Raw genomic sequence first — 26,411 nt, 5'->3', positions numbered from 1 at the left:
AGCTTTTCATTTGTCGGGACGGGGGTTCCTCGGTTCTCGAACGTCTCCGTTGACGCACATTTCGGTTTACAAACCCAGTAAACCCAGTAGTAAATGCCTCGGTTTTCGAACATGCCTCGGAAGTCGAACATGCCACACGGCTTCCGCTGAGGGCAAGGTCCTGAGGCCCAGCTGTCGGCTGCGGATCCCTCGGTTTTCGAACGTTTCAGACTCGAACGATCTTCCAGAACAGATTGCATTTGAAAACCGAGGCACCACTGTACAATGTTGACAGTTGATTTTTCATGATCAAAAAGCCTTCTGATTTATTTATTTTTAATTTCTTTTTTTTTAAAGCCTTCTGGTTTATAATCAGACTCCTGCCAAACCCTCCATTCCTGGACCTTTTAACTGATCTAGTAAATTACAGCAGAGAGGAGAAAACAAGCTCCCTTTAAACAACAGCAGCAACCAGGGGGAAATAGCAAAGGTTTCAGGAAGGATTTATGCTTCCTTCAGTGGCAATTAGGGGAAATATGGATTAAATACTTTTCAAAACTAGCAGCTGTAATTATCAGGGAAACTTGAGGCAGTGTGACTTCTGACACATCTGTGTGAGCCATTTTCATACAGCAAAGTCCGCTGAGGGAGAGAAAAGAGATAATTGTATCCTCCCAATAACTGCAATTTTATATTGGTAAATCAAGCATAAAATTGGTAGTTGAAATGCTTCCAGGAACCTTTGTTTAGCAATACCTTTACTCATCTATATATTATCTCAGACTCTAGCTTTTTTAACTGCTGTCCTTCCATGAGATAGAGTTGTGTTTGTCATGTTACTGTGACTGTCTTCAGAGCGGGCATTTACTGAATGCTTGTTGAGTGCTCTTAGAAATGGTAAGACTGTGTATAACTTAGCCTGACAAAACCATCATTGGAGTTAGGTGACATTATGAGATGTTATCTCATAGATGACATCTTATTTGCCTCTCAATAATGTCCAATGTTTGTCTTTTTAATTCAGGCATCATATCAACGTTTCTTCATGTCCATCCTTTCGGAGCCAATATAGAATATCTTTGGTCATACATGCAGCAGCTGGACTCCAAGGTAAATTCTTTTTCTCGAGGGGACTTGCATTGCTGAAATTTAACATGTTGCTTGCTGGTTGCAGGGGGACTGTGTGAGCTGCATTAGGGGTACACTACTAGCATATGGAGGTTAATCAGCTCTTCTCCTTTACAAGGACCTGGGTTTTTGGCAGATCGTTGAATTCTTTTCTTTTTTGTCTTTGTAGAAAGAAGAGCAGTTATCTAAAATGACGATGACTTTTTCAGCAGATGCCAAATTACTTCAAAAAGCATATGAGGGATTTAAAATTGCATGTTGGCCTGAAAGTTCCCCAAACAAAGGAGAAATCAGGTCAAGGTAGCTAATGGGGCATTATCCTTAGACCATATTCTCACAGAATTCTATGTTAAGGACACCACACAATAGAGGAAAAATCACCTTAAATAACAAAGATCTGATGTGAACTCTCAAGAAAACTGTATTAATGGCTGTTTTTCAGCATTATTCTCTAAATGACAAAAATGACTATTAAATCAGCTTTGCCCCTCAAGGGTCACTCCCAGAGTCAGAACATCACTCCTCATTTCTCTGTGGCTGTTTTTTCCATTTGCAAATTAGCTATACTCCTAGCCCATTGCATTGTTTGTGTGCCAAAGAGAAGGGGCAGAAGAGCCGAATTTATGCATTGAGTTCCAGTGAACAATGAGGGGGCTCCTGCTGAAATAAAGTGATGTCATTAACCAGTGCTGTCCCTGCACTCCCTGGAAAGGGATGGACGCAGAATCAAGCAGGGAAGCGCGGCCTGTCGCTGAGTAGCTTTTAAATGTCCTGCTGGGAAGAAAAATGGAAACAAGAAGCTCTTCCACAGAGCACAGCAAAGCGCATGGAATTTGTAGGACCAGGAGCGCAGCCGGCAGTTGTGTGACCCTGAAATACACACACGCAGCCGTTCTAAGTTTTCAGTGGTCGGTATCAATTAAAGCACTACACTGTGTTCTTATTTCGATTCAGATGATTTTACCAATTCATGATCCCACAGCTGTTTGACCTTTCTGATAGGGCTTATGGTTCACAAAAGGTATTATTCAGCCATAGAGATTCCTGCCCTTTATTCCCTCACAGCCGGTGATAGGGCGACCAGACAGAGTGAAAGGGAAGGAGGAGACTGTGAGGTTCTTGAGGTTCAGAATCATAATATCGTCTTCTCTGTGGGCTCCCCTCCTAGGGGTAGGGAGGTGATAGAAAATGCCCATTTAACGCACGTGACATGAGAAGGAAGAGCTGGAGATGTCACTGTGTTGAAATAAAGCTCTGAAGGGCCCCCTTGTTGTTGTTGTTGTTGTTGTTTTCTTTCGCCAATGCCACCCTTCCTTTATCTCTCCACTGCCTCCGCCTGGAGAATTAAACGCGATCCTGCTTGCACCAAGAAATCAGTCCTGCTGCTGCCATAGTCTTCCCTTTATTGCTGACGTCTCTTTCCTCCCTTTTATGGAAACCCGGAGTGGGAAGTTTTTATGGAGAAGCCGTTGTTTTTTAGTCTGAGCTGAAATGGCTCATCTAAGTATGAGCTGAAATTCATCTAAGAAGCTCAGGGCTGTTGTCCCCTCTCCTCCAGCAGTGCGGGTTGGTGATCTGTGCGTCTATGAAATGTGTGCGCACGCGTGTGTGTTGTCACACAAGCGTGTGTGTGCGTGTGCATGTCTAATCACCTGGGGGTGATAAATAATCAACTATTTTGGTGGAGTAGAAGCTCTTGTTTTATTCTCACCCAAAGGACAGAGTGTCTGTCATCTATTTGCTCAGGTGAGGCTTGTGTGGCCTCCCTCAGGCATCTCTGAGGAGAGAATTCATGTACCTGGTCTCTTGTCATTAGATGATGGGCGTTTCGGGAAGGGATCCCGTCAAGGGGAATTCCATTTCATCTCAGACTGGTGCTTTTATTTTAGCAGATAATGACAAAAATATTTTCCTCAGAGAGGAAACACACAGGGTCTCCCCCAGACAGCCCTCCATCTCCTGAATGAAATACTCAGTAGAGCTGTCAAATTTTTTGCTCCTGCCTGAGGTAAAAAATATATCGAAAAAGTACTCTGACTTAAAAATTCCTGGGTGCTAGGGATCGGACTAAATATTCTTTCTATCCCAGTGAAGCTGAAAGGATACTGACTTTTTAATCCAGAGAGCAAATTGCTGTATACTGGGATTCCATATCCTCGGGGCTTTAAGCAGAAAACAAAGTAATGAAAGGTTGCCCTCTAAGTATCCACCAGGGCCTGGTCCCTGCATCAGCTGTGAAGGCTCTAACCCAGGAGCCGCAGACAGCCCATTAAGGCCGAGGCTCCCAGGGCAGCAGCCTGGTGCAACTGCCTCTGGTCAGTGGGAACCAACCGAGTGTCACGGGGCACCCCACAAGGTTAGGTCAATGTTGCATGTAGGCAGTGGCTTCCTCCCAGCCTACACAGCATGGAGTTTGGAGGGGTGGTGCTGACTCCAGTCGGATAGCTTTTTAAAAATTCTACTTAGAATAACACAGTTTCCTTGACATCAAACATCACCATCACCACAAATGTAAAATTACATTTAGATTCTGCCTGTCCCAGTGCTGACAAGAGCAAGGAAAGCAGGCTCAATCCAGCCTGCAGTGGAGCTCTTTTTATTAGGATTTTCCCAAAGGCCACTTGTGGGTATAAGAATGATTAGAAATGGAAGGACAGACAGGAATTAATTTAAATTCTCTGGGCATGTAAACTGCACATCGATCCCTAAAACTGTGTAGCCCAATTATAGATCATTTTCCAGTTAAATATTATTCCTGCTCTTGATAATGATAATTGCCTATCTTTCTCTTCTCTGCCTCTTCTAAACCACTCACTCATTCACTCAGCTCTGTGGTGTATGTGACCAAGTCAGAAAGATTCATTCATAGGAAAACAGGGCAACGGTAGTAGAGGAACATGGCCCCCTGGAGCTGTGCTGAGTAAAAAATCATGCCCTGGGTGCAGGAAGGCGAGCTCTTCAAATGTCAATTTATGATCAGAAAATGGCTTATCAATACATAGAATCTCCACATCAGCCCAGAACCCCTCAAGCCCACTCCCTAATCCTAAGGAACAAGGAGCTGAGAGCATTAGAGGTGAATATTCTTATCTTACAGTCAATAGGACAGATCCCTCTGCTCCTCCCCCAGTTTGTGTATTCTTTTGGAGACTAAGACCCAGTTCTCCAAGTGTGTCTGGCTGCTCCCTCTATATACCTGCAGCCTCTTCCCAAGGCCCACTGAGCTTTGATTCTGAAAACCAGACTCTTAATGTAGCTGCAGTGCTGGAGGGTTTAGGAAGACCTGCCATTAGGGCACAATACCACTGTGTGGTGATGGCTCAGGTGCTCATGGGCACATGCACTTCTCCCACCAAAGGGTCAAACCATTTGCATTTCTGTAATAAAAAAAGGCATACCTCTGAAAATACAAAACTAAAATATCTTGTCAGTTGCAAAGAGATTCAAATCAGCCTTAACTGGAGAGCATTCTTTCCCAGACTATAGCTAGGCAGTGAGGATAGATGAAATGTTCCCAGTAGTAATTTTTAATATTATGTATATTCTGGTGTTCTCCTAAATAACTACCTGTCACAGTCTGTTAATGATTGAATGGGTTTTCTGTTGCCTGGACAGGCTATAATGAGCGAGTTTTTAGATATCACAGCACCTCTGGAAAGCATATGACAAGTATTGGCGGTAACAATACTTCCATTTGGCTACATAAAGAATAAAAAGACAGTTGCCCACCTACAGCAAGAAAAGTTGACAAGGTTACCAGGGACCCAGTGAATGCTCAGGTGATTCAGTGCTTTTCAGATACTCAGCACTGCCCTAGGCACGAGGAAGAACTGGGAATGGCCAGAGAACAAAAGCAACTTAAGAACCCTGCTTTCAAAAAGCCTGTGGTCTAATATGTCTACACCATCTTGAGAATCAGACATGAACTCATGAAGTGCTAAGTTGGGCAGGCACATACTCGGTGAATGGGAGAGAGGGAGAGCCTGGAACCACGCTGATGCTGGCGGCTTCCCTCTGGGGCGTGGTAACTCTCCTCGCCAGGTCCTGCCCGCTCTCCCCTCTCCCCTTCCTTCTTTCCTTTCCTCTCCTCCTCCCTGTTCTTTCCTTCTTTCCTTCTCTGTTCCTCATTCCTCACTTACCTTCTTTCCTGATTCCTGCCGTAGGCCCTGCCCTGCGTCCTCCCACCCCCTCACCTCGCCCCACCCCTACGTTCTGTATTTCTCTCCGCATATGTTTGCAGCAAGGCATCTGCGTGCTGGGGCCCTGCTTTGCCCAGGGATATGGAAACTGCGCGCTAAGGCTACCAGTTAGTCTATCCTGTGGAAAGAAACCTGGGTTTACAATTGGCTACTCTGACCGTCCAGCCTTGACAAAGCCTGTGCCAGTGTCTTTTCACGCCTCAGACAAGATCCCCAAGTCCCTCGGCTTCCCTTGCCTGACTGTATGGGACATGGAGCCAACCATCCTTATAATAAAGTTGGTTTATGTCTGCTTGTGTCAGTTTACACGTGGGCTTAGAGACCTGGCCAGGAGGCAGTAGCTTGGGCTAGAGTCCACAAATCAGAAAAAATTCCAGCAGATCTTACAAATTACCTCTGTGGTGTTACTGACCACACAAGCCCCTTTGACACACGGAGCCTTTATTCCTTTTTATCTTTCCTTTTTCCTTTTTTTCCTAAAATTTCTTTAATTAAAGCAAATCAATCTTTTCTAAAAGAATAAATGTTAGGCTTGGAAATTTTTAAGCAAAACAAAGATCCATGGACAACATCAAAGGCCAAAAATACAAAGACCACCAATTTCTTGAAACAAAAGCCAGCTGGGTAAGAGGGTAATAAAAACTGTTTATGACCATCTTCCTCACCTTCTAGAGCACCCAAAACATGATACATAGGAAAGTGAGATTTCGTAGTCACAGCACCTGCCTCTGACCTACACCATGAAGCCACACAGGCGCCTCTTACCCACACGCACTTGATTCTCCTCGCGGTGCCCGTGTGAGTGCAGCGCTGGGACAGCGGGGCTGGATTCGCATCAGAAACCCTGCGCCGAGTTCCAGCCCTCTCCTCACCTGCCGGGCAAGTGGCCCTGGACCCCAGACTCCCATTGACGACAACAGAGCTGAGAGAATCCCTGATCTCAAAAGGGGTTCAGGAAAGGGAATCCTGCTCTACTGCTGAGGAAATGGGTTCATGCACGCCGAGCGCGGCCAGGCAGGTCTGGGCGCTCTGTCGTGTGTGATGACACTGTGACTCTTTCTGTTCTCAAGGCCAAGAAATTACTGGTAGGATGATAATGTGAAGGCAAAATGACAACTTATTTACAAAGAAGAAAAGGAAATGGAAATAGAGTAAGTGAAGATATTTGTAAAGTAAAACTTCTTTGGCCATAATGTAAAAAGGAAGGACAAATCGAATTTTCTCTTAAATTTGTTTTGAAAATCCAAAAGGGAACATGTCACAAAGGTTATTTTGTCAGGGTACGGGAAAGGTTTAAAAACCATAACCGGAACCTGAAAGCAGTTGCTCCCTGATCTTCCTTCTGGCATGAGATACAAACATCTTTTTTTTTATCCTCACTCGAGTTTATTTTTCCATTGATTTGTAGAGAGAGTGGAAGGGGAGGGCAAGGAGAGAGAGAAAAACACAGCGATGCAAGAGAGACGCGTCGATTGGTTGCCTCCCACATGTGCCCCAACCGGGGTTGAGAATCGAACCTGCAGCCCAGGTACATGCCCTTGACTGAGGGTTGAACCCGAGACCCTTCAGTGTGCAGGCCCTTGCTCTAACCACTGAGCCACCGGCGAGGGCGATACAAACATTTTTAAGGAAATACTCTAGAATTGAGCTAAGAGCCTTATCAATGGATGTGTTAGATAGACTTTTATTTGAGGTGCTCTATTCTATAATTTTGACACATCCCTGTCTGCAGTATTTACATCTTCATAGCAGAACCAGGCTATAACCTTGCACTACAAACAACAACTTAGAGTTAACTACATTTGAGGACACTAAATTCTATTATATTAATTTCTGGCTGTGTCAAAATCTGAGGAATAGTTAATTGGTTATTCAAACTAAGTATCCGCAAGCATTTCAAATCCGTTTCACTACTTCTTAGCTGTGTGTTTTTGACAACTTATTAACATCTCTGTGCCTCAGTTTTACCCTCTGTAATAAATGACAACATATAGACAGCATTCAGAACAGTCTGGCACACAGTAAGTGCTAAGTGCTGGCTGCCATTTGTTTTGTGCTTTAAAGTACCTAAAAAACCTATTGTATCCTCTCAGTTTGAAATCTTTGCCCCAGCTCTAGTGGGCAGATGAGTTTTAAATGTCTTGCTCAGATACAAGAATTTAATGTATGGTGGGGCCAGCATTCAGATCCAAGTCCTCAGAGCAATCAGTGAGTTTCTTTCCAATTCCCTTGTCTTGCAAATGAGAAAACACCCAAGAGATAAAGTGATTTAGACAAGTTGGTGAAGCTGGTTAATGGTCATGCCTGAGTAGAATCCAAATCTTTTATCTCTATATTTCGTTCTTCCAGCAAGTGAGGAGTTTGCTTGTTTAATGAACTTTCTGATGAGATAATGCACATAAAACCCTCACTCTGTGCCTTGTCCATAGTGAGGACTCAGAAAATGGCAACTACCTCTCTTCTGCTTCCTTTGAGGTTGAAATTAGTAAGGCTCAGGTCAAGAAACCATGGAAAACAAGATTCCCCATGATCTGCTTGCTGTTTTGGTGAATGGTTTATGTGGGGTTTCATTAGCATATGGATTTGTACAAGCTGGTTGAGTTGGGAATTTTCCATTTTTTGCTGTTGATGTTGATATCACACTAAAGTATTCATCGCAGAGATCCTGCCCTCCTTCACACAGGCGCCATCCCAATGCTCCCTGCCAGGAGCAGAGAGGCAGTGACCAAGAGGATCATTTCTGGCTCTCCCTCCACAGTCCCCACCCCCTGCAGTGATTGGCATCAGTGATTCAGAACTAGGCCAGGGAGCCTGGATCTGCACCCCGGCTCCACACTTACTGTCTGAGTTACTCTGCACTAGGTGCCTAATCTCTCTGGACCTCAGTTTCCTTATTTGCAAATTACTCCCTTTTTTATGAGAGTGTGGTAAGATTAAAGAAAATCTTTTCAGAAGAGCCTGACAGGGAAAAGGTTCTGGGTGACAGTTTTTACACCTTTTACAACCAGCTGCAAGGCTGCTGGGTGGCATTGCCTGAACTGATGACCCCAGCTGGCCTCCCACATGGATGTTATCTTCAGATCAGATCTTCACTGTACCCTCAAAAATTCAGCTTTTTCTTCCTTCCTAAGGAATAGCACAAGGCTTATTACCAGCTTTTCTAAGGGAAGTGGTATTTATGCTGGAAACAAGTCTGTGATGGACTGGCTGTTACCTCAGTCCGTCAGCTTCTCTATAGTGTCTGCACGATATGAGCAAGGACTGCTCGTCCTGTGCTGTCCTCCTACAAAGAGAGAAGGGAGCTTATTTAGAGGATAACTTGGCCTCATTAAGCTTAAGAAAAACTGCCTTCTGGACCAACTAAAAATGGGGTTTGACAACATATCTCTCTGTACTTATTTCCTTTGGCCTATGAACACAGATCTTGAACCACCTACCACAAAAGGTTTGTTATCAGTGTGTTGTATCTATCAGCATTGACATGTGGGTATATATAGAAAGTATACTTGTACAAGGCACTGTGCTACGTTTTACATATAATTCTCTCAGTAACACTGGGAGGGATGTTATTTCTATCAAACAAAGGAAGAAATTGAGAATTACAGTATTCAGTGACCTGCCCAAAGTCACGCAGCTTACTTGAGGACTAGCCCAGATTAAAATCCAGGCCTATCTGATCTAAGTCCCATTCTTAACCCAAATATGCCTGAACATAAGAATTACCTGGGATGGTAGTTAAAAATAGATTATCTGGGATACACCTCAAGATCAGCTAAATCAGAGTCTCTGGAGAACGGGTTAGAGAATTTGTTTTTTAACAAGTACCCCAGGTGCTTGGTATTTAAAAGAACAGCGACACCTTTGGCTCTTCATCTGCAGCTGATGACAACCCTGGGAGAGCTTAAAGCTTATCAGTGCTTAGGTCCCAGCCCGCATGCAGCAGGTGTGTCCCAAAGTCTGCCATGAAACAGTTCTGCAGTTCAGTCCCACTTCCCAGCTGTAAAGTGGAGAATGTCAGAGCTGCCTCGCGGGCCTCGGCAGTGCCGAGAGAATGAAGCGAGAGTGCCGGTGAGGGCGCCTGCACAGTGCTCATTGAAACATGCTTTTCAGAACCACCGTGAGCCTTTTCGCCATCTGCTTAGTAGGCGTTTGAGGGTTGATCTGAGAGTCTAATAATCTGTTTAACATGATTTTGTGGGAGAATGCATTCAGATTGCAAAATAATTCACACAAAAATTTTAGAATACAATTGATTTCAACTTTCGGGACTACTTAAAGGTTTTATTATAGACCCGGGAATATTGAATACATCATGTGAAATCTTTTCCATGTGAATATTAAATGAACAGTTGATTTGGCTTCCTGATCTATTTGGTCTCTCTTTAAAATTAGTCTTAATATTGTTAAGTGGAAAGTGTAGACTCTGCAATGGTAGCTATATGGTAATTATGCCATAATAGGTCTGATTTGTTGAGCATTTCTGTGTGCTAAGCTAGTGGTCTTTACACATCCTTATGAAATGTTGTGACTCCTACTTGCTGAGACTTAAAGAGACTAACCATCTTGGAAGGGGTCATTTAGCTCATAACAATAGTAGATACAAGATTCAAACAGAAATGTCAGAACCCCCAACCCCAGGGTCTTAGTCACCTTGCTATATGAGATCCCCATCAGCATCATGGATTAGGAAGCAAACAGAGGAAAACAAGAGCAACAGCTGTGTTAGAGCAGGACCATGGTTAATTTGCTCTGTATTAAGATAAAATGAATTACTGGTATAAAAATGTATGAAATAAAAAATTGGTAGAAGAAAAAAACTACATTAAAAAAAATCTACCTGGATTTTATGACTTGATTTCAAGACTTTTATTGCTGCAGGTATTGGGCTTCATTTCTGTTCCTAATCTTTTATTGTCTTCTGGTCCCACTGAAAGTTGAAGGTGGAGGAAGAAGTTAGAGGGGCAAGAAAGCGACCCATGTCCTCTCTAGCCCTCACTGGGTTAGAGAAAAGTGCTGCCTTTTGTAGCACAGGATGAGGGCACCAAGAGCTTTCCAGGAGTGGTGATTTACTTTGAGCTCTCAAATCCTTCCCTGTACCTCCTTTTATATCAAGGGAGGGCTGGTCAGGCATGGCACTGCCACCAAGGGTGCCATCTACCTGAAGGGTGAACCTGGAACTTTCTGTCCTTTTGCCCTGTGCCCCACCCCCACAGCTGCTCACAGAATGAGAAAGAGTCAAGTTCAGCGCTTTCCTCCAGCTCCTTTGATACGGACATGACTTAACAGTCATGTAGAAAACTACACGCTGTTTGTCTCACTGGAAAAGCACATGCCAGAACTCATCTGTTCCTTTCCTAAAACGAAATGTTCTTCCTTTCTAACAGATATCTGCAAATGAAATTGAAATGCTCTTGATGAGGCTGCCTCGCATGTTTAAACAAGAATTCACAGGCGTGGGAGCAACGCTGGAGAAAAGGTGGAAGTTGTGTGCCTTTGAAGGAATTAAAACTACCTAACTATGAAAAACAAACCAACAAAAATCTCTGGAAATGAAACTGCCTGAAGGTGGCCAGGGCTGTGCAGTGCGAGGCAGGAGGCCTGGGGTTGCCCGTGTGGGCCCTCGGCCGAGCCGGCAGGGCCTGACTCGCTGCATCTGTGGCGTTCTCTTGTGAGTGGAAATGTAATTGTGCACCAGTTCCCTAAAACAAACAGAGCTCCATACTGTGACAGATCTGTTTCCTCTGAAAACCAAACAATGATTCCACAGTCATAATGATGGCAAAGTCTTAAAATATGTTACATTTGAGAATAGCTCACCAAGCAAAATATTTAAAGTTAATGATGGTGTAGCGATGGTTGTTGCTAAGCTGCAAAGTTGTACATGTAATATATAGCTGAAATCATTCAATGACATTTTCCTAAAAGTCTCTGTTTCTGTTTTAGCAAAAAAGCGGAAGAAAAAAAAAAAAAAAGTAATTTTACAGTGAGGAAAAATCATACCAAAAGAAAACTTGAATATGTGTCTGACTGAACAGTTATTGTATTTTGTAAATTAAGTTATATGCTATTCCAGGGACTTTTGCCTTATTGAAGAGGCAGAAAATGTGATTGGTCTCCTTGGGAATGCTTTATCAAGAATATTATTTTTCTAATATAACAATTCTCCATCATAAGTTCTTTTAACATGGGCTGCATAACAATTTTCATAAAATGTAAATAAAGGAAAAACTAGTGCTATTGTCTTGTACTTGGTATGTAATATTCAGGTTTATGCATCAAAATAAACATTCAGTAAATATTCCTGTTACAAATTTTATAGCAAAGACATTAATTTTTTTCAATAAATATGACTTCTACCATATTGGTTTTGCAAATTATTCTTTGTTATATTTTATTTTTTCTCAAGAAATTTTCACATTATTCAGACCCATCTCATATCCCATCATTTAAAAATGATTAAACTCGTGAGTGACCTTAAGAGACAAAACATTATTTAAAACAGGAATATATAAAAATTGTGAAGTGGGAAGTACTAAGAAAATGAGATCATACAACATTAGAGTAGATATTGTTTGAAAATACCAAGAAATAACATCCAAATACAGTCAACATAAAATTTACCTTTGTTTTGTGTATTATGGGCAGATACAAAGTTACCAATTTGTTGATTTTTTAATTCCCGGATTTATTTATTTGTATGTTTGCTGGAATACATACGTGTTAGAAAAGAAATTATTCATACGTGGACCAGCAATCTAAACAGAATTTGGACTTCTCTTTCTTTTCATCACAAGTAAAATAGAGCTTTAAATTGTATCTCCTTGCTGCTTTCTTACAGAAATATCACCAAAAAGACAAGTATTCAAGATATTGATTAATTTTAAGTGAAATATTTTTTAGGAAGATAGCTGAACAGTGAGTGAGCTTTGAAACTGTAAAAAAAATTCATAACTTCCTATTGAACATTATTGTCCTCAGGATCTTTTTATTGAGCTCTAATAAAGATACTTATTCGTACCTCCCATAAATATCTACAGATATGTTATCTCCAGGCTCAGCGCTAATGCCTCGTACACGGAGATGAGTAAGAAAAGACCCTCTCCTTAATGAGCTCAGAGCTCAATGAGAAAAAGACATCTTCCCAAAACTTCCTATATGATGTGAGCCAGGTGACAGGAAAGATGTGACAAGGGTGCTATGGGATTCAAACTAAATGGCAATATATTAAATGTTGAAAGACTAGAGGCCTTTCCATTACCATCTATTGATGCCCACTACCAACATCATCCTGACACATTGATCTCTGCATCAGGAGACACAAATAAGGATACAACAGTCAAAAAGGAGATGACCTCATTTACAGATAATGTTATTATAAAATAGAAACTTAAGAGGGTCTCCTGAAATATAGTTAGAAGAAAAGGCTAGTTACAAAGACATAAAGTCTGGTTGGGAGATAAGGTACCACCATCTAGACTATTTCTAATTGAAAACATGGGAGGTGTTTTCAAATTTGCATTCATACTTTAAAGTATGGCCGGTAGTCACGTTAGCAGAAGGGTCCACTGCACAAGGTAAACCCTAACTCAGAGCTCTGATTAGGAAAAAGAATTGGAGGGACCTTAGTTCTGACAACAAGATGTTGTTTCCTAAACACATGGTCCTGAGACCTAAATGGCAACTAAGGGGAAATGAAATAGTTAATGCAGCTTTCAAAAATGTTTGAGTAATTCCCAGAGATAAATGTCTACACTAGAGCAATCTATTTCTGCTATATTTTTATTTATACTTGAAACTAATTATTAGTTATCTAAAAGTATATTAATTATATATTTTAATTTCAATTATGTGACTTATTTTTGCAAAAAAAAACTTCTAAATTCTTTCACAGACATTCAAGTTCAGCTGGGACTTTAGAAATCACCTGGAGAAGGAACTAATATTGGCATCTCTGAGGGCCATTTGGAGTCTACATAAGCCTGTCACCCCCATCCTCTCTAATCCTCAGAATAACCCTATATAAAGATACTACTACTGTCCTCATTGTCACACAAGGAGAATGCGACTCAGAAGTTTTAGGTAATTTAGCCAAGTTTGCACAGTCAGTCAATTTTGAATACAGAATTTGAACCCAGGGTTGACTGGCTCCAAAACGTGTGTTGTTTTGTTTTTCACTATGTCCTTCCATCTGTTCCCACCCCTCCCGCGCGCCCAGTGCCCCCGGTGCCTTTGGGTCACTGCCTTTACTCTCCCCTCCACCATCCCTTGTGCGTGGGTAGAGGTGTGAAGACGTCAGCCTTTCTCTCCTGAATCTACACAGTAACCACTCATGGTTCTCGGATTCCAGGAATAAGCATAACTGAAGGTTTGGAGATCCTCGTACCCTGGCCCCAACAGGCCTTTCTGGCTTGCATTGTCACTGCTTCCCTGAGTAGGACTAATATTTTTTGCCTTTCTGCTTTTGCTCATGTATTTCTATCCAAACGAAATGAACCTACATCTAGTTATCACAATTCTGCACAGCCTTCAGAGGAAAATACAAAGACACCCTCCCCGGCCCCGTCCCATCCACGAAGATTTTCCTCCATCTCCCGGCAGAATCATTTCTCCCCCCTCTGCACGGCCATCCCACAGCGACTGTTTCTTCGGGACTTACTGGCCAGCCGTCTTTGCCTCATCTCCCTATTAAATTACACACTCTTTAAGGGGTCTGAGCATGTTTCTTTGACTTTGAATTATTTCTCAAAGTGGTTTTACTTATAAACATTTTATAAGTAGGACAGTGATTTAACCAAGATGTTTTTCTGACTCGAGGGATGAGTTTGCTTATACACAAGGGATAAAAAATGTAAAATATTTGAAAAGGCTGTAAATACTTTAGATCTAAGATTCCAAAGCAGAAATTGAGAGAGAATGTTCTGCATACTATTGAAATACAATGAGCAATCCAATTCCTTCTCAAACTTCTAACCCAGATCAGTTATCACTCTTCCACGAAGCCCCGATCCCCTCAGGAACCTCCTCCCCTGTGTTCCAACTATTACTCATTATATTTCTACTGCAGCCCTTATACTGTATTTTAATCATTTGTGAATATAGCTGTCTCTCCCAGTCTTGGGGGCATGGGACCTCCCTTATCCATCCATCTAGTCCCTTGGAGTCTGACATAATATACCATGAATTTTAAATAAATATTTATTGACTGAATGAACCAAACGAATTAAAGAAAAGCCCACACAGGAACCTTCTGAATTTGTTGAAATGGAACGTACTCAGGTATTAGGTCCAGTAAGAGAGGCTAGAATTTTCTGCCCCTCAGTTGTAACATCTCGGCAGGAATTTTACCTATTTCTTTTATTGTAGTAAAATATGCATAATATTTTTCATTTTAACCATTCATAATCGTACAATTCAGTGACATTAAATGCATTTATAATGTTACGTAACCAATCGCCTGTATATTTAAAACTTTTTCATCATCATCCCCAACAAAAATTTAATGTACCCGTTAAATAATTACCCCATCCCCTCTCCGTCCAGTCCCTGGGAACCTCTATTCTACTGTCTCTTTAAATTTGCCTATTCTAACTATAAGCTGCAAAGTCTTTCGCAAGTCTTACAAAGCAGATGGAATCATAGAGTATTTGTCCTTCTGTGTCTCACTTACTTCACTTAGCCTGATGTCTTCAAGGTTCATCTATGTTGTAGCATGTGTCAGAAGGAACTTCATTCCTTTCCACGACTGAATAACCTTCCATTGTGTGAGAACTCTTCTTGCTGGCTTAGGTATCATTTATCTATCACAGCAAGGAAAAGTCAGTGGTCTATGTTCGAAAATACTGTACTTAAATGCTTTTATAAATACAGCATCAAAAACATTTGAAAATGTAGAAAGGTTTGTTTCTATTTGGATAAACCACTCATTTTTATTAAGGATGATAAGATGAAATGACAAAATTAGAAGAAGTTGGTAATAATTTATAGAAAACAAGATTGTTTATGCAAGTATCCATTGCAATAAATGTGATATGCAATTTTTTCTTGGGGCCGGGGATGTTTTACTTTGAGGGTTTTTTTGGGTTTTTTTCACCTCTTTTCTAAAAATGGCTGCTGAGTTTACTTGTTAGACTCAATAAAAGATATGTTATTCCCCAAACAGAAGAACTACATTACCATAACACTCAGATTCTTCCTATAAGCTGAGAAAATAAAAAGATGTTAGATTCCTACACTCCTACAGCTTTGCTCATTTCATATTAAAATGGTAAAAGGTTCACACATATATTCAATCAGTCTATCATCAGTATCTGAATAAACTATTCTTTATTAAAAAATACCTTTTTTGTGTCACACACCAAACATGAACATTTCAGAGTTAAACAAGTTATAGAGAATATGTTTATGTATTAGGTCACTAAAAATATTGTGTCTAGTTCTGCCACCTCCAAATTTCCTCTTTTGCTTTCAAGTGATTTGTTGTGTGGTGTGTGCTTTTAGTTTGTGGACTTCAAACATTTGGAAATCAGTCATACCGTGTAAGAAAGCGTTCAGTTTGTGTCGGGGTCTAGCCCCAGCCCCAACATTCGCTGGCCTTGTGAATGTGAGCGGCGGGGAGTTAAGGCACGTTGCCTGACCACAGCGAGGCGCCAGTCCCAGGTTCATGAAGTGACAATGTAGGTGGCTGCTTCACAGCGTTCCTGCGGTGGTTAAATAAACGAGCATGCACACAGCACACAACACGGAGCCAGGCAGACCGAAGGCATTGGTTTCCTCACAGATAATACTTTACATGCATCACCCCATCCACCAAAATAGGCCAGTCCTTTCCCTGCTATCAGCCTATCCCTGTCCTTAGGGATAAACAGTCAATATTTATGTTTCTAAATACAGAATAAAGTAACTATAAGACAAGCATCATCCCCACAAATAGTCCAATAAATATTTCAAGTGTAAGACTGACATAAGCAAAGTAATTGTAATTCTCTAAGCTGCAAAGACTTTCACAACTCTTATAAAGCAGATGGGCAGTAACCCTCAGCGCTGAGAAAATATAGAGCTGAAATTCTTTGCTGCAGCTCCTTTTCACTTATTTGGTATATTTCCAATAAACAGTAATCAGGGTCAAATACACTCAACTGTGAAGAAACTATACGGCTCTAGGCAACTGCCATTTTGAATGATGGTCAGCTAAGCATAGTGTATGCAAGGATTAAATAAAGTATTAATTATGTTTTTTAACCCAGCAGAGACATTGTCAGGAAAAATTATAGTTGTGGCTGGAGCATGCGATAGTATTATTTTAGAGAACATACACATCCATTATAGTTGCTGAGAGTATCAAAGTAAGGGACTCCAGTAAATCCAGTAATTACAGACTGACTGCATTAATAAAATTAGTTATTCTGGTCCAAGTTTTTAACTGTTTCCCTGCTCTCGGAACTGTACATATACCCAGACAATAAAGCTCGGACATTTGTACTGGACATTTCACCTCTTCTATAATGTATGTTTATTGGTACAGAGCTATGTAACAGAATATTTTTTTTCATGGGAAAAACAGACTCATAAAAATAAATTGCAGACATTTTACAGTAGAAAATGGTATTTTCCATATGTGGCAAAAAAGTGGTTAAGGCACAATAGAAGGTGCATTGAGTGTAATGAAATGCATTTTTTTGTCTAGAAAATGTATTTATTGTGTTGAAAACTGTAATATCTTCCCCCACACAAGGAAATTTCTATTATAATGCTCATTTGCTATTATAGGGAATAAAACCCTTTTTATTGTTTACCAAAGTAGTGTATCTTAATATCAGCCCACAGCACTGCCAAGTTCACTTAAGAACTATGTGTAGATAAGAAAAGGACTGAATCAGAAGCCAGAATATTTCATTTCATCTGCTTTTCATATCTGAGCAAGTGCTATGTAATCTACATCTGGTAGCAATCTCTTTTCAGAAAGCATTCTTCTTTTCAGAAGAAAATGCTAAAAATTGGTCAATTTGAAGCTCTCATCAATAAATAAATCTTTTGCCTTTGAATATGTTTACACATAAGTAAGGATTTGTTTCTTTAGTGTTTTCTGAGAGGGAATGTAAAGAATAGGCTGGGAAATCAAACTGTCTTCAGGTGAAGATAATATATAAAAACCATTATGGATTATTGTTTATTATTAAACAGATATTGTTACATGAAATCAACATAGCATGCATAATTTTTATGACTTACAATCACAGTAAATCAAGTTTCAAGTAGGAAGTGCTATGCATTTTTACTGAGGATAATTGTCACTTCCTAAAGCTGAGCTGTCACTGAGTAAGATTTTGTACCTCATTGTCTGTTCCTTGAGTGTATAAAGGTAACTTTGGTTCAATGCATGCCCAAGAAAGGTTGTGTGGTGCTGGGTCTGGTATGCAATCAAACTATGGGTAGCAGAGGACAGGTAGAAAAAACTAGACTGGGCCAACCTAGAGCAAAGTATTTTGCATTGCTGCTTGCGATGAGGGGCTGGTAAATGAAGCCTACAGGCTTTCAGCCCTGGAAGGGGGCAGATGGCCTGGAAGTAGAGGTAAAACAGAGAGATATTCAAGAACATTATTCTGGAATCATCCCAAGTGAGTGATCATAGGCATGTGACTTAATCTCTTTGATACTTAATCTCTGAAATGTGAATAATAGTAGCAACTACCTCATAGAGTCTTTCTGTAATTTTACCCACTAACTGGGTCTTACTAAGTCATCTAAGATTATAGAACTCTTCTAGCAAAAGTTTCGATCTCATGACCTCATAGCCCCTTGCCAACTGCAAAGTATTTCCCCTCAGAAGTTACCACAAACATATTAAGTGGAATTGGCTTCCCAACTCCTCCCGGGAATAACAAATGCTTTAACAAAACAGAACAGGAAACCTCCCAGCTGTCCCAAGAGCCTGGTGGACTGTGTGGGACTAGAACTAGGACTTCCAAAGAACTCCAGTTCTGTGGCCTCACTGGGAGGGTTGAGGGACTCACGGAATCAATGACTAATCAGCAAAGTTCTTAACACAAACCACATCTCTTGGAAGAGAGTCTTGGCAAAGACACACCTGGTGTGTTTCCTCAAATATAAAATATTTCAGAGGAAATAGAAAAACATGCCATTCTTGGGACAAGAAAGAACTAGATATCTTCTCTCTGATCCTCTATCTCCAATAAAGATGGACATTTTGGCGGGAGAATAGAAGGAATAAAATCTATCTTGTGCTTCTGTTTCATATTATCTTCATGGGAAGGGAACATGGATATTTTACCCCATATTTCCCCATCATCCAAGTTTAAGGAAGGATATATAAGGAGAAGGGAGAAGTAAATACTCATTACTGCCATTTGGAATTTCTCAAACCTTGAAGTGTAAGATGGGGTGCAGGAGCCCCCAAGAGTTGGCTTCTATTTCATATTTCCTTATTTTCCCCTATGGCTTTGACCTTTCAATACTTATCTCACTGTTTCATTGATTTATCAAGTCAACTGTAGTGGTATTTTTTAATACACTGAGAAGGAATGCCGACTACCATGCATATATGCATGCATTAATGCGCATGTGCACAAGTATGTACATATTCACACACACACTAATAAAATTTAATGTGGACACATTACATATAACACACAATGCAAGCGTACACACATGTAGCCACATTTACACACATTCACAACTTCATTAACCTTCAAACATCTCTGCTTTCAGCAATCATTTTGCTCCCTCAGGTTCTTCCCTCTTCTCCCTCTATTTCTATCAGCTATGCATGCTTCCCAGTAGGATGATTAACTTAGTACAAAGAAGAGAAAGTGTCACTCAACTTTGTAGGTAATAAACATATGGAACTTTGAAAAGATGATACTGGCAAGCAATAGAAGTGGATTTGAAAATATTCCAAACAAATTTATAAAACAGGCAAAAAGGCAAAGAAACGGAGATAGCCAAACCATGAGTACAACAGTGAGCTGTGGTCCAGGAAGGCACTGGAACAAAGTTCTAACTCAGTACATTTTATATTTCCACAGAAACAACTCCTATCATAGATGGAAGTTGTTAATAGTCCATTTAATGGCTGATCTATATCCAAAACTCCTTCCTTGTAACTTCATGATCTTTTTCCACTACAAATCTGGACTTCGTCTTGTGCCCTGTTTTGGCCAATGAGATGTCAGCAGAAGCTTGACAAGCACCTATAAGTTTCTGCTTGCCCTCTTTCACAACTGGGTTTGTGCATTCTTGCACCCTGACATGGTTATGAAACACACCGGGTTAGCCCATGGGACAATGAACAATATATGTAGTTGAGGCAAGTGGCCTAAGCCAAGATCATCCTAGATTAGCTGATAGCCAGTTGATCTCTCAAGACAACATGTAAGAGAAAGAATTACAATTCAGCCCCAATTGTTGATTGGCAGACTTGTGAGTTAAATAAATGGTTGCTTTAAGCCCTTAAATTTTAGAGTGACTTGTTATGCAACATTATTTGTGGCAATAGATAACTGACACAGAAATTGTGATTTAGAACTAGGGTGCTGTGATAAGCAAAAACTAAAAAACAAAATGTGGCATTGGCTTTGAGAGCAAACAGTGGGTAGAGTATGGAAAGTTGCTAAGAAGACTGTTCTGAAAGGATGGAAAAATGGCAACATGGCTTATCTAGCAGGAAAAAAAATAGTAAAACTACTACATGTAATTCAGAATATAGAAAATATATCTAATGAACTTTGGGATTCAAGCAATAACATTTCCAGGCAGAGTGCTGAACGTATCAGTGGCTCTTACTATCTGCATATTGATAAAGGTCTACAAGAAAGAGAAAGATTAGAGAAATAACTGACCAGTGTGTAGGCAAATTTAGAAGATCTATAGAGGGACCAGAACTTTTTGGTTGAAAAATAAAATTGTTTCTCATCCCTGGTCTCTCTTGTTAGAAAAATATTCTCAAAGTAAAACACAGCCTGGGGGAAAGATCCAATCAAATATTTATATTTAAGACCTTTTATTGATGACCTCTTTAAGAAATAAAAGGAAACTAGCAGACACTTTAAAGTAAATAAAAAGGCTTCTAGGAATCTTAAGAACACTGTCCCACAGCAACCTGAGTTGCCCAAATAACAGCAATTAAGTCTATAGAGAGATCTAGCTCTAAAAGAATTGTAGGTGTTACTTAACACTCATCAGATATATAAGAAACCCACAAAAAATTTGAGGGTACTGTATTGGCAAAAGTTTTGCCAACTTCTACTAAAAAATTGAGACTGTTGAAAATGTAAGAAAACCTCTGGTTTCTTCATTTCCACAAGCAGGAAGTAAGTTGAAAAAATTGTTCAAAGGGCACAGAGGTGATCAAGGAGAGTGGAAAAGTAAAGACATCCCAGATGGTAGAGCGCAGGGCCATAGAAAATGATGGACTGCAGAGTCAGTCTCAGGGAGCAGAACTGAGGACTAATCAAGGAACATTCCCCTCCTCTGAACTGGAGATCCTAACAGCATTTGCTGGGCTAGACTTAAGAACTGCTAAAAATCAATGACTCTAATGTACTTTCCATTCTTTCTCTTAACATGGGACTTTCTACTATGAATATCTTGTCCCTTACCCTTGTGTATTAGTTTGGTGGCAAACAGCTTGTTTTTTTAGTTCATAGGTTTTCAACTCAAAGGGCTTGCATCCAAGGAGTCAAATTTGAACCTGTTAAACATCTTAAGATCCTGGACATTGAGCCTCATAAGTGATTAGATGGGATCTTTAGGGATCTTGGGAGAAGGCGGTGAGTTTTGGATGTGGAAATAAAATGGATAGTTGGGACCAGAGTATACACATTCCACTTCTATATCAATTTCCATTCTGATTTCTGATTCAGTTTTCTATTGCCACTCATAACACTACATAACAGATCATCAAAAATTGAATGACTTAAAACAACAATCATTTATTTAGCTCACAGGTCTGTAAGTTTGTGATTAAACTGGAAATTTCTCATGATCTTCATTGCATTCACTTGCATGTTTTCTAGGTCAACCATCTGCTGGCTGCAATCATGTTTTTGGTGGTGGTTGGCTTGGGGCAAGCATGTCTTAAATGACCTCATCTGTGACAAATCCTCTCTCCTTCACAAGTCTCTCTTATCTTTTCAGTAGAATAGCCCTAGCATACACTCATGATTATGATGAAGGAGCAAGAGAAGAGTATAATTAAAATCATGATTATGAAAAGCAGCAAGAGAACAAGCCTCAATGCACAAGGATTTCCCAAGCCTATGCTTGGATCATACTTGCTAAAAACTGTTTGGCCAAAATAAGTCACCAGGCTGAGCCCAGAAACAAGGGGTGGGGCCATCAATACAATCAACCCACTATAATTCCCAAACTGTTTACCATGAAAATTAGTGTCCCAGATGTCATGAGATATTCCACTAAAAAGAGGTTTTATGGTCATACAAATTTGTGAAAAGCTGTGTATCATAGTTTCTTGGTGAGCCACAGTACCCATTAACCTATTAAAGTCTCTGAGAATTTCTATGTCTGTTTACCTTGGTTTAACTGGTGTCCCCTCCCACACTTATTTAACCAAGAAACACATTCTTAAAAAGAAACAACAGACCCCAAATGAAGTCAATGGTGCTAGGCTGCATTGAGACTTAATACCTAGCCTGACTACAATTTTAATCTCTCCCAGGAATAGAATTTTAAAGCAATCAGCTAAGAATTTCCTGGTCAACTCTAATAAGGTAATCTGCCTGACAAGGCCCTCTACCTTCTCCTAAAGACAGAGCATTCAAGAAGGTGACCTTGCCCAGCCAGCGTGGCTCAGTGGTTGAGCATGAACCTATGCACCAGGAGGTCCCCAGTCGATTCCCTGTCAGGGCACATGACCAGGTTTTGGGCCCGATTCCTAGGGTGGTGGCACGCAGGAGACACTTGATTGTTCAATGTTTTTATCTCTCCCTCTCCCTTCCTCTCTCTCTAAAACAATCAATAAAAACGTATATATTTTTTAAAAAGGTGATCTTGCCTGAAAGAATCTACTTTTTTAACTTCCTTGTCTCACCCTCCTTCTGCTTATAAAAACCTTTCATTCTGTACAACTCCTAGGAGCACCCTTCTTTTTATTAGATAGGATGGTGCCTGATGCATGAATCTTTCAGTAAAACTAATTAGATATTTAAATCTACTCAGTTAAATTTTTGTTCTTTAACAACATTAATCACAGAAAACATTTGAACACATCTTGCAGAACAAGCGTTCCCTGAATCACAGTCTGAGAAACACTAGACTAAATTATGAAAACTCGTTGTAATAATTGTGTTACAATGAAGAGCTTTATGAGACCTAGACGTTTCCATGGCACAGATAAGCTGCTCGTGGTAATCATTCTCTCAGCTCCTAGATGGGAAAACCAAGATTTGGAAAATTTAAGGAACCCCCACAAAAGGAGTAGTGAAGCTGGGATGCATACCCATGTCTGCCTGACCAAAAACTTATCATCTTTTGTCTCTCTTCTTGTTAGTGGTAAAATGTCAGACACCATGACAAATGACAGGTGCAGCAGCACAGGGTGACAGTCTAGCAATTGAGAAATTGGTTTTAGTCCTGGATTTGCTACTACCTAAGTGATCTTGAGTAGGTCACAACCTCTTAAAGAGAGTAGATTGGAAATACCATGTTTTATGTTCCCTTGCAGCTCAAAGAATCTGAAAAATATTTTGATGAACAGCTCTTTGGGACACAAGAATTCTCTGAGGCTTCCCCATCTGCCACCATAAAAATGACCTAAAACTTACTGCCTTGTCATTAATCTGGCCCTGAACATAACAAATTCATTTTTAAATGTGTTTATTTAATCACTTAAGATATTCAAAATATCCTTCCGGCCTGAAACTCTGCCCTAGCCCTATCTAATTTTCTAGTGAAATCTCAATGATGTATCCCAGTGCGGGCATATTAATATTCTGAGGAAATACAATACCAGTACTGCAGACTCTAATTTTAGAACATTAATCACTAAGGATGTTTTACTTCTTCCTGTCCTAATTTTTTTTTCAGCTTGTCGGCCTATTGGGCTACATTAAGCTAGGTGGTGACTTTCCTTTACTAAACATTTCGTTCCCGAGGGCAGGCCCTTTATAGGAATGGTAGTAGGCCTCCAAAAGGGAGAATTCATAGCTCTTGGGTGCTCCGAGCTGGCCCTAGGGACATAAAACTTGCGGCCACATGGAAAACACCAACTGAAGGGCAGAGGTGCAGCTACTTTGTCACAGAAACTATTCTACTGTCATGGGATCCATCTTGGCTTTCTCTCCCCTTCTTGCTGAGGCCGAGGCAATAAAGTGAATTAGTCTCAAAGTCACTTCCAGATCTATGATCCCATATCTGTTTTTGGTGAGGCAGCACCTTCAGCACCACACGGCATTCAATGAAATTGTTTATTTTGGAGGAAGCATCCAAAATACATTTAAGTCTCCTGCTCTACAAGAAGTAACATGGCTCCTATGCTTTTATTGCCACCAACCTAACAGTACATACCAGGATAGCTTCCCCTCCTTTAGGGCAGGGAGGGCCTGTAGAGCGGGGTTCTCCGTCTCAGCACTATTGACACTTTGCACTGGATACAGTGCTTGGCTGTGGTGCTGTCCTGTGCGTCATAGCATGTTTTCAGGTCTACATGCCGACTGGATGACAATAGCACTCCCTACCCCAGGCATGACAATCGAAAAGCACTCCAGACATTGTCAAATGTCTCCTGGGATGCAAATTCTCTTCTGGCTAAAAACCACTGCTCTAGAGTATGAAAGAAAAAAAATCCCAATATTTTTGGTTAAAAATGGATACCACCTCCACAACCAAGTAATGTCCCTGAGGTGCCGAGCTTCCTTCCAAGCCACCGCCCCTGCATGTTGGGACTTCTCACAGCTGTTCATGTCAGACTTTTTTTGGCAGTTGTGCTTTTCTGCTTCTTTTCCACTTGCCCTCCACCTTCAATACCTTTTACTGGTCTACTCACCAGGCTTTATAGCTCTTATCAGGCTTCTAATAAGGAGCTCATTCTCCAAGTTTCTATATTCATCATCCTTGAGCATTTTGGGACAAATTTAGTGGCAAAATAGAGGAAGATTCCAGTGGCATGACAAGGTGTCACATTCAGAAGTCTTGCTTCCCAGTGTTGGAGAGCCGGGGTGGTACACCAAAGCATGCATCCTCCAGTTCCTTCTCTCTCAGAGTGAATTCTCCTTGGACCCATCTAAGAACAAAAGACCTCTACCCCTATTGAGCTAAGATCAAACAGGTGTCTTAAAAAGTCTAGTCTCAAAAAGCTAATATAATTTGCTTTAAAGCAAACAGCTGTCAGATGGAAGAACCAGGATCTGAAGTTGGGTTTATCTACCTCAAAGTGCTTATGCTCTTTCCATCACTACTGACAACCGCATTCTTTCAGAGAAACTAGAGACAATGATTTGGGAACATGACAGGCATTCCTCATTTTCCCCTGACCCTCCTCACACAGTAGCACTCACATGGATATCTTTTTATGCCTACAACACCAAGTCAATAGACTATGGTACTAGATTAATTGAATAAACATATAGCATTCACTATGTGGCAGATAGGCCCTCATTTAATCCTTATAACAACCTAACAGAGTAAACATTCTCTTTACACCTTTTTTTGTCAACCTTATTTCCATTTTCTGTTTAAGAACCTGGGAAGAACAGCTTAAGACCACTCAGTGGCTATTCTTACCCATTCAGTGGCCTGAGCAGTGGCACTGTAGCCCAGTCTTCAGTGGCAGGCTGAGAGCTCCAGTCTTTGGTAGGGAACTGGTGGACAGGCACGGAGAGCACCTGCAGGCCTTCAGACCAGTCTGAGACCTCAGGTTCAGGAGCAGTGAGCTCAGGGGCTGAGGAAGTCGATGCATCCTGAAATTCCTCCTTGGGCACAGAGTTTTCAGCAGGGGCCTGCTCTTCCTTTTCAATTTCATCAGGCTTTCTGTAGAAGCAGAGATCAGGCACGATCTCCCATGGGCGTTCATGGCAGATGGTACCATTCGAACCTCCCAGGTCACATCAGGCACACTGAACGAGCTCTCTTGTTTTTGCAAGAGGAATGGCAATGTCCACAGGGCACAGAGGAGAGTCTGTGTTATACAGAGCAGAGCAATGGTGGGCGGGTTGACATAGGACCTCTGAGGGGCCTTCTCTGTGAGAGGCTGGTGGTCAGCCCCGGGGTCAGTAATCTCCAGAAATCACGGCTCCAGGAAGGCTGCCTGGATCTGGTCAGTGAAGGTTCCAGGAGTGAAGAAGCCAACAATGGGAGTGGCTCCAGTGGCAGCAGCAAACTTCAGCACAGCTCACGGGCTGGTTTCCTGGACCGTATGACACTGACACCAGTGTGGTTTTCAATGGCAACAATGGCACAATCTGCCAGCGGAAGCTTCTCACAGGTTCTCTTCAGACTGATGATGCAGATGCCATGATTTCCTTTTGTAGATGGACTGTTCCATCTGGAAGTCAAGGTTGGTGCCACCTAAGTGAGTTTCTGATGCAAGGAATTTGAGGACATCTTCCTCCTTCATTTGCTGGAGATCAAGGGCTCCGGACATTGTGAAAGTTTCCCTTTAAGTTACGTGGGAACTGAGAACAGTGCCTTATGGACCTCTCCCTGCTTGGAAAGGCTCTTTATTCCTATTTAAATGTTGAGTAACAGAGAAACAGAGATATCAGTAATTTGACAAATGTCACACAGTCAGTCAGAGGCAGAACTGGACAAACTCAAAAATGCTTTAGCCCAGCAGAGCATGGCTCAGTGGTTGAGCATAGACCTAGGATCCAGGCGATGGGGGTTCAATTCCCAGTCAGGGGGGTGTGCAAGAGGCAGCCGATCAGTGACTCTCTCATCATTGATGTTTCTATCTCTCTCTCTATCTCTCCTTTCTTCTCTCTGAAATCAATAAAGATATATATATTTTTTAAAAAATGCTTTAATTACCTGCTGGTCCTTTGGAGAGAAAGAAATGAAAGCGTTCAGTATTACCTAAGTATATTAGTCAGAGTTCCCCAGAAAAACAGAATCAATAGATAAGAAGTATCTATC

At 41.0% G+C, this 26,411-nt stretch overlaps 1 protein-coding gene and 1 pseudogene across 1 annotated transcript in view; one reads left to right on the top strand and one right to left on the bottom strand.

Annotated features, from left to right (window-relative positions):
• Positions 1-11,667, top strand: part of ENOX1 (ecto-NOX disulfide-thiol exchanger 1) — a 223,128-nt gene extending 211,461 nt beyond the window's left edge. Inside the window, exons 14-15 of the mRNA XM_016205373.2 lie at positions 1,004-1,089; positions 10,691-11,667. Of these exons, the coding sequence (XP_016060859.2) occupies positions 1,004-1,089; positions 10,691-10,822 (218 nt within the window). The 3' untranslated portion in view covers positions 10,823-11,667. The remainder of the gene's footprint in view (positions 1-1,003; positions 1,090-10,690) is intronic.
• A 13,367-nt stretch (positions 11,668-25,034) lies between these two features.
• Positions 25,035-25,920, bottom strand: LOC148093704 (small ribosomal subunit protein uS2 pseudogene; annotated as a pseudogene).
• Positions 25,921-26,411: the final 491 nt, after the last annotated feature.

The sequence above is a fragment of the Miniopterus natalensis genome, chromosome 2, assembly GCF_054644295.1.
Source record: "Miniopterus natalensis isolate mMinNat1 chromosome 2, mMinNat1.hap1, whole genome shotgun sequence".
NCBI lineage: Eukaryota > Metazoa > Chordata > Mammalia > Chiroptera > Miniopteridae > Miniopterus > Miniopterus natalensis.
Note: the sequence above shows the minus strand (reverse complement) of the source record. Positions and strands in the feature narration are given on the sequence as shown.